Source organism: Rhineura floridana, chromosome 3, assembly GCF_030035675.1.
Source record: "Rhineura floridana isolate rRhiFlo1 chromosome 3, rRhiFlo1.hap2, whole genome shotgun sequence".
NCBI classification, from domain to species: Eukaryota; Metazoa; Chordata; class Lepidosauria; order Squamata; family Rhineuridae; genus Rhineura; species Rhineura floridana.
In genome coordinates, this window is record NC_084482.1 from 6,540,070 (window position 1) to 6,549,267 (window position 9,198).

General features: G+C 44.0%; 1 protein-coding gene across 1 annotated transcript; it reads left to right on the plus strand.

The window, feature by feature from the left end:
- The first annotated feature begins 833 nt into the window (after window positions 1-833).
- Window positions 834-6,755, plus strand: UBL4A (ubiquitin like 4A). The gene is made up of 4 exons (XM_061621660.1): window positions 834-1,031; window positions 3,419-3,524; window positions 4,869-5,074; window positions 6,342-6,755. The coding sequence occupies exons 1-4, from the start codon at window positions 984-986 to the stop codon at window positions 6,450-6,452; spliced, it is 471 nt and encodes a 156-aa protein (XP_061477644.1). The 5' UTR covers window positions 834-983; the 3' UTR covers window positions 6,453-6,755.
- The last annotated feature ends 2,443 nt before the right edge of the window (window positions 6,756-9,198 follow it).

The window sequence follows — 9,198 nt, forward strand, 5'->3', positions numbered from 1 at the left end:
TCAACATTTTATTTTATTGTTTAATTATTTTTGTTTTGTTTTGTTTTTTTGTCTTTGAAAAATTTGAATAAAAATTAATGACAAAGAAACAAAAACAAATTAGAACTAGGGTTTTTATAACGCTCGAGTGGGACTAATGAGAGGGCTTTGATGGGGGGAAACACTTTTTGCATTTTAAAAAGGCAGAAATTCAACAGATACAGCTATTGTATTATTTCCATGACAGAGGAGAAAAGAGGGGACCTATTGAATCCCATCCTTTCATAGTCTTTAAAGATACATCACAGAAAATCCGTAAGGAAAACAATGTGGACGGCCTTGCCAAAAAGTGATATATAGTATTTGTCTACCTTCTTTTCTACTTTCTTAGATAGATGGCATTATTTATTTCAAATCACTTCAACGAAAGAAAGGTTCTAATCCCGCCTTTAAGTTTATATATTGGTTCCTTTCCATTTCTACTGATTTTGCCCCTAAATGGCATATTTTAAGATCTGCAATCTAGACTCTGAAATCTTCTTCAAGTCATTGAGACTGCAGCCCCCAGGCCGAAAAGAAATTCTAGCCAGTCTTCCTTCCTGATCCTCATTCTCGTTTTGTTACTGGAATGTAAACTTTTATCTAGTTTTATGGGCCTAACTGACGCTCTAGTTCTAACTCATCATAAATGATTTTCAGTCATATGACCACAAGTCTATGCATGACTGATTTACATATGATACATATGACGTAATAGGGGCTGTTCTTTCCGCTTTCCGGTCTTCTCAGCTTTATGGGATTTCCCGTTCCGCCCATAGAAACAAGTTCCGCCTGTCTATTATTCCTCTCTATGGTATACTAGCGCGCATCTCTCATAGACATGGGAGGTTAATCGCCTATACGATTCCCCTCCCCTTACCGGGCCGCTCTATCCTTTGGCTGTTCCTCGTATCTATGGTTCAGTTAAAGGGGCCGCTTGGCTTTCCGAGCTGCGGGTTCTCGAGATGCTGCTTACGGTGAAGGCTCTCCAGGGCCGGGAATGCAGCCTCCAGGTACCCCTTTTCAACTTCTGGGTGACGGGATGCTGAGTCAGCAGCTGAGACCCTAGCTGCTTTGTGGGGCGGGGCGGGTGTGGCTGGATGTAGTATCCACCCACTCAATACCCAGAGGCCAGGGTGAGGGGAGCCACTTGGGGGACCTAGCTGAAGGAAGAAGGCTAAGGGGGCAGAGCTTCTGTGGCTCTGGGCTTCTGCTTAGGAGGGTCGGTGGAGAAGTTCCTTAAATTGATGGCTGTGAGGGTATCTCATATACTTGGGTTGCTGGTCAGATTTGACATCTCTCGGCCTCAGTTATTCCTTCTGTCTTGTTTTTTTTAATGGAATCTAGCTCTGCTGGAATGAGTCTTCAGTGCTAGGGCTCAGGCCCAGGATATGGATAAGAAAGAGAGTGCCTCTGATCATGCACGGTGTGCCCTTCATAAGAAAGTAACCACAACCAACCCCCATCACACCTTAGGGTCAGGGTTAAAGATTTGCAGGGTAAATCTGTTCCCTACACCAGCCTTTCCCAACCAGTGTGCCTCCAGATGTTGTTGGACCACAACTCCCATCAGCCTCAGCCAGCATTGCCAATGGTCAGGAAAGATGGGAATTGTTATCCAACAACATCTGGAGGCACACTGGTTGGGAAAGGCTGCCCTACACGGATTAGGAACCTGTGGCCCTTCCAGATGTTGCTGGACTTCAGCTTCCATCAGCCCCAGCCAGCATGATGGGTTATAAGAGTTGAAGTCCAACAACATCTGGATGTTAAAAGGTAAAATATTTATACAATCTGAAGACAAACCACATCTGGAGGGTCAGAGGTTTCCTATCCCTGATTTAGTACATTTATACCCCGCATTTCTTCCATAGATCTTAAGACAGACCAGACCCAAACCTTTTTAGCTGCAACAACGTAGCTGCATCATGTGGGAGTGCTACTGCACTGATGTCCTGCTTGCAGACTTCCCATAGGCTCTTGACTGATCAATTTGAGAACAGAAAGCTGGACTAGGTGGCCTTTGGTCTTATCCAGAAGGGCTCCTTTTATGTTTTCATATGTCCTCAGCTTGTGCTCTGGAAACAGATGTCTTCCTTCCAAGGCTTGAGCACCAAGTATTCCTCATGTTCTAAATATTTATGAAAAATATTTTTCATTTTATTTATTAATCACTTCCTATGAAACATCCCAAAGTGATTTAACAATGAAAACATCAACAATTAAAACAATTTCATATATAAAAACAAAACAATCTCTGCTTAAAAGATTTGTTGAAAAAGGAAGATCTTTAATAGGCTCTGAAATGACAATAGAGACGCCATACATTTAAAGCACATAACTTCCCCAAAGAATCCTGGGAACTGTACGTTACCCCTCACAGAGCTACAATTCCCAACATGCTTAACAAACTTCCCAGGATCCTTTGGTGGAATTCACCATACATTTAAACGTATGATGTGTATGCAGCCTGATATGTAATGGAGTTCCAAAGGGTAGGTGCTGCCACACTGAAGGCCCAATTTCTACACTGTATGGAATGGACCTTGTGATGAGATGGTATCTGCAAGAGTTCCTCTCCTGCAGAGCACAGTGATTAGTTGAGTACATTAGGAGTGGAATGATCTTTTAGGTATCCTGGTTCCAAGCTGTGTAAGGCTTTGTACACCAGTACCAACACCTTGAACTTAATATACAGTACTTTTCCTAAGCATTTACTACATATGATCTTGATAGTTATTATAACAACTGTGAAAAGCAGGCCCGTATTGATAAAGATAAAAAATAATTAATAGTATTATCTCCATGTTACAGATGTGGGAACAGAGGCTGAGAGATGTAGCAGTTTGCCTAAAGGTCTCAGTGGTTGCCTAAGAGTCTCAATGATTCCCTAGGTGAACTGAGATTTTTAACTGTGAATTTCCAGTTCTTATCTTATATATTTCTGCCTCCAAGCAACGTCAGCATTTTCATGCTATGAGAAAAAAAGGAGAGGCCAACTTTAGTTTAAAAACATTATATGGATACTTAGTAATATTATTTAACAGCTATCTGAGAGGCAGAAAATACCCATGCTGGGAAAAGCTGCACTTGCTGACATTCTACCTTTTGTGCAGCTGTTAAAAGACACGAGGAGGAAAATATGGCAACCATACAATTTTTTCCCTTTGGATGCTTCCTGGAGCAATTGGGGGTGGGTGGGAATCCATTCTTAAAAAGGATCTGCAAAAGGACAGGTAGAGTAGGTAGGCATCTTTAGGTGTTGTGTAGTCTATCTAGCAAAGGATTTCACCAGCTCTTCCAGTTCTGTGCTTGATTAAGGCCTATATTCTCCAACATATACCCTGAGTGTGTCACTTTTGGAGGCCTGGCACCACTTTACCATGTTCCTCCTTCTCAGGTCTCCCCAGATGAAAGCATCTTCTCTCTCAAACGCTTGGTCTCAGAGAAGTTGAATGTCCCAGTATCCCAGCAGCGCCTACTTTTCAAAGGCAAAGCTCTGGCAGGTGGGTGTTGATGGTTAATGATTGGATAGTTGGGGATGGATAGATGGGAAGCAAGGTCATCTCAGTGTGGTGGTAGCATAGTGTTCATATTCTGAAGCCCACTGATGTCTTATTTCAAGACGCAATATGACCGTCTTATTAGCCCACTCTCTTGATCCTCTTTGACACAGGTGATTCCAGAGAAACTGCTTGGCAAGTCACAAAGCTTCTGTGGGAAATGTTAGTCACACTGACCTTTTCTCAGTCTCGGAACTAGCAGTACATGTAATGGGGTTGTGTTTGGTTTGGTATGACTGTTTGTGGCCCTCTTCCTCTGAATTGGCCCTATCTTAACCTGTATCAAGGCTAGCCATACTGTCAGGTGGAATAAAGCAGCTACCTCAGGGTGTCTTGAAAGAGCAGAAATTGTTCATTTATTTACTATTATATTCTTACTCCCAGAGAGAGGTGCTTGTCTTCAGCTGGCTCTGCCTGTGTTTGAGGGAGATGGGGCATCTGGGGATAGGGATCAACGGGATTTGTTTGGGGGTATGTACAAGGGGTTGTAAATGGGGTCAGGACATGTAGCCAATGGTAGAGGGTTGATATAGTAGCATAAATGGAGATCACTTGTGTCGCAGAGTATAATGACCAGTCTGCATGGGTTGAGAACTGGCATCTGTATAAGAAATACAATGTTTGAAAAACATTCAAGAAATCTTTTTCTGCAATAACAGTATATTTTTCTTATGCCTGCAACCTTTATAAAATTTTGCTGCCTACAAATGGAGCTGATTTCCTTTCCCTCATGTTTCCCAAGCATCTCAGCTGGTAGCTCTGATTTGTGCTGGGTTTTTTTGTCTAACCCTTTAAAAACTCATTTGTCTTTCTTTATTTAGCTTTGAGCCCCCCAACCAGTGAGATTTGTAGGTTTGTAGTGCCTTTCATAGGAAAAAGTAGCCTTAGGAGTCTTTGCCAATATATCCATAAACAACTCTGTTATGTCATTGTGAGACTGGATGTTTTGTGACTGGATGAAATAACCTGGCTTTCATGAGGCAAAACAGAGAGATTTATTTTGCAGTAGATATTAAGAATGTGGAAGCTTTGCCTTTAGGGGTGCATATTTCCCATTCTATACCCACAGCAAATGTTTTTTCTACTCTGGCTGCAGGCTGGGGATGTTATTAGCTGAATGTTTAGTTCTTCAGTTCTCAGTAGTAAATTGCAGCCTTTAAATCCTTGTGAAACTATGGCTGGGGTGAGGCCATAGCTTTATAGCCCTGTGGAAGTTTTAGGTTACCAGGGTGAGGCTTCTCCCTGCCTGGCAACTGGCCTCTCAGCAGCCTTGTGTTTCCTTCCCAGATGAACACTGTCTCTCTGATTACTCTATCGGACCCGAGTCGAAGCTGAACCTTGTGATCAAGCCGCCAGAGAAGGCATCGCCAGAGGAGCCTGGCCGCAGAGCTGGCCCCCCACAGAATCCTGCCATCTGGCACACGCTGGCCCAAGTCCTGGGCAGGCATTTCAGTGTGGCTGATGCAGAGAAGGTGTTGGAGCAACTGCAAAAGGTAACTTCCTTACAGGAGTGTAGGTTTGGCCTATTTGTTCTTTTGACATTTGTGCAGCATGATCCTAAGCATCTTTACTTAGAAGCAACTCTCACTAACATCAGTGAGGCTTCCAGCTCAATCCTAACCGAATCTACCCAGAAGTAAGTCCAGTTGAATTCACTGCACTTACTCCCAGGTAAATGGGGTTAGGACTGCAGCCGTAAATCTCGAGTAAGTGTGCTCGTGTTTGCAGTTTCAGCCTGCACATTTCTCTCATTCAAGCTGCAATTCTGTACCCATTTATCCAGGAGTAAGCCCCACCCAACTCAATGGGACTTACTTTTGAGTAGACATGTATAGGATTGCACTGCCAGCGTCCCAACAGCTCTTTGAGATAAACCTCAAAGTCAACTATTTTTTTTTTATTTTTTTGTTGTTGTATTGTTATGTTTTTTGACTATGTTTTGTTTGTCTTTTGAAAAATTTGAATAAAAATTATTAAAAAAAAAAAAGAGATAAACCTGCTATTATTTGATGGCTGAGGCAGCCAAGAATGAGCCAAGCCCCTGGTTCACTCACATGCATGCATCATTTCCACTTGCGAGTTATTGCTCAATGTTGCAGTTGTCAATATCATCCGTGTATGAGCCACACTCACATAACCTGCTGCTTAAGATGACCTGATTAGTAGAATAGGAATTTTTAAACATGTGTCTCCCAAATAAAAATCTATCACTGTGTTTTAAAGGCGTGCGTTAGCTAACCTATCCAGCTTCCCATCTAATCTTGAATTCAGGCTTTTAAGCAGGCAATCTTGCATGAGAAGAATTAGGGGCAGTTATTAGTGGGTTATAGCCATAGGAGGGACATGATGTCCTCAGGAATATTCAGGTCCCCTTCCCTGAAGGTTCATATTCCATTAAAAATAAATTTGTTTACTTACAGAGATAAATGGAAAAACATAGAGGCGGTTTCTACCCAGTTGCTTAGTAACAAGCTTCCACCTTCTGTCCAATGAGTGCAAAGGCAGTGGGATCACTGTTGAGTGCTAGGCAGTTCAATTTTAATTTGTATTAATCTGTATTTTGTTTATAATCAGTGAATCACTTTGAATACTGCTAGCCTAATATGTTTAGGTTCTGGCTGTTTGCATTGATTTACATACATGCCCATTCACTAATATATCACTGGGACCCCCTTACTACAAAACTCATGGCAGGTGTGCTTCTGCACTATATTAAATTCTCTCTCTCTCTCTCTCTTTCCCTCCCCTCCCCTTCTCTAGGATTATGAGCGGAGTCTTCGATTGCTGAGCTTGGATGACATTGAGCGGCTTGCCACACGCTTGCTTCACCCCGAGGTGGCTGAAGCTGTAGAAATGGGCTTTCTGGATTAGCTGCTGAACTTGGGGACTGAGCCCTGCCTGCCCCTTTGGACAGAGAGCCCCTGGGCAGGGCCCAGCTTGGGGCTTAATGGGAGTGATCCCTCTGGACTGCTGTTAAAGGGGCACAGAGCATCTGTAACCACTCCCCATCCATTAAAAGTGGTGATGGGTGAGACTGATCTACTCTGTCTAGTGTGTTCGGCTGAAGTGAGGGAATGACACTTAAGTAAAAGATTGTTTGCCCAGTATTGAGAGATGCAGCTATATTCGGGGTTGAGTGCTGCTGTGTTTAATAATACAGGGACTTATTTTTCACCTGGTTGCAGCTAATAGATTCATATTTGTTGTTTTAGCTGAAGGTCATCCCAGGAATAAAGTTCACCAGAATTTTCAAGCAGAAAATCAAATCTGAACAACCCAAATTTAAGATACAAATTTTGAAAACTTTAGTATTGGTACTTTCCAATGTGAGTGTGTAAACCTGAGTAATGGGCGGAGCATTCAATACTTGCATTATGCTGGGGCCAGAGCGATGGTGCCTCTGTGTCACATTGGAACAGCCACTGAATCCAATGAGTGCTCAGCCTGGAGAGGGAGGGGGGACATGCAACACAGAAAACACAAACATGGGGAAACAACAAGAAGCACTCTCAGCATCCCTGGACACCTTTCCCAAAACCCACCATCTAAGGACGGTGCTGGCATCACCTCTTGCATAATGCTCACCAGAGCACAGAGGGAGCCAATCAAATCTTCATGATGGGGACACACCCTCATCACATAGGCCTGTATCACCATATACATAGCATGAACCATGACACCAGAGCTCCTGCATTCCATCAGTTCTTGTGGCACAGGCAGCATCGACCCCAACACTGCTAGTCCTCAGGCATCCCTATAATCAGAGGTTTGAATATCCTTACGCTCCTCCCAGCCACTGTTTTATGAACACAGTTCACATATAGGAGCGGGAGAAGAGCCCATAAAATATTACTCCTACATAGTTCCCTGGGCAGGAGGCCTGCAGCAACTATATAAAGTCCTCCCAAGATCTGTCCAAGTTCAAGACCTGTTCTGCAGGCTCTTTTGCGAAGCAGAGAGAGAGAAGGAAGGGGTGAATTCACATTTTGCATGTCTGGGAGGAAAAAAGTGATGTTGTGAGCACTCCTGGGACTCAAGCCCATGCTGCAGACATCACAGAGCAGGTCCCTCACCACCCAGGCACCACAGCGGACAGGCACTGGACACATGGTTTGTCTCTCCCCCAACCCAGCCTCAGCATCCAATCATAGATGCCAAGGGCAAAAAGAGTTAATTGTTCAGCTGCAGAGTGATTTCTCAAAGTACAGATCATTCTTCTTGATGAATGCTGTAGCCAGACTCATCTTGTTCAGACAGCAGAAGAGGGGTTTTTTCATGCATAGAGCTGTAAATGGAGCATTCAAATAGCATGGTAGACCCTCCATCTTCAGGAGACCACAGACATCATCTCTGGAGATGGTTAATTTTTGCATATCTGTCCTCTACTAGAAATGTGGTCTTCTAAGAGGCAACTGCTAATATTTGCTTTATGTGATGTTTCCAGATGGTGGCCAGATAACCAGGTCAAGGAACCTGAGTCTGTACAATGGAAAAGGACCAAATATCAGGGCTGTGTATGTTCTACAATTGTGTGAAAGAAAGTGTTATTGAGCTGGAGTGTGCAATAGAAATTGACACCCTTCAGAACCTGAGAGCCAAACAGACACGATGCAGGAGAAGATAATGCAACTGAATCTTCTGCCATTTTTCCTTCTTCACTTAAAAGCAGCTGCGGAGAGATATGCTTGTCATCAGAGCCATGGCTCTAGAGGAGAGGAGAGTGTAACCTATCCCCCTTCCAATGTTTCAGTTCTAAATCCTCCTGCCCCAAAGATGCTGTGAGCCTCCCCAGCAAGAAAAACACAGGTACTTGTATCAAGCCCGTTTCCCCCCAATGCAGGGATCATAGCATCTATGGCACCCTTTCCCAATCAGTGTGCCTTCAGATGTTGTTGGACCACAACTTCCATCTTTCTTGACCATTGGCAATGCTGGCTGGGGCTGATGGGAGTTGTGGTCCAACAACATCTGGAGGCACACTGGTTGGGAAAGGCTGATCTATGGCATGTGTGTGTGCCTAGGTAGGATAGTTTGGATCTGGGAAACAGTTTTTTTGGGGAAAGGGTTGAACTCCCCCTTTCTCCCAGCATCTTTGCTTTTAAGTGGGTGAGACAACACACAGGGAAGTCCAATCACAAAACTGTTTCAGCCCTGAGAGGTTCAATGAATTTTATTATTTATTTTACACAGCAGTGGGAGTTGGGACTATCAACCCCAAAGGTGGCTAACTAGGGCCCCTCCAGATGTTGCTGGACTACAACTCCTATCATCCCTAACCATCAGCCATTTTGGCTGGGGCTGATGGGATTTGGGAGTCCAACAACATTGGGGAGGGGGAAAGGGACAGATTTTTCACTCCTGACCTACACCAAGATGCTTCTGCTGGGGTAATCAGCCCCAGAGATTAAGGATGAAAAAATGGAAATGGACTGCTTTCAAGTCGATCCCGACTTATGGCAACCCTACGAATAGGGTTTTCATGGTAAGCGGCATTCAGAGGGGGTTTACCATTGCCTTCCGCTGAGGCTGAGAGGCAGCGACTGGCCCAAGGTCACCCAGTGAGCTTCATGGCTGTGTGGGGATTCGAACCCTGGTCTCCCAGTCGCAGTCCAACACT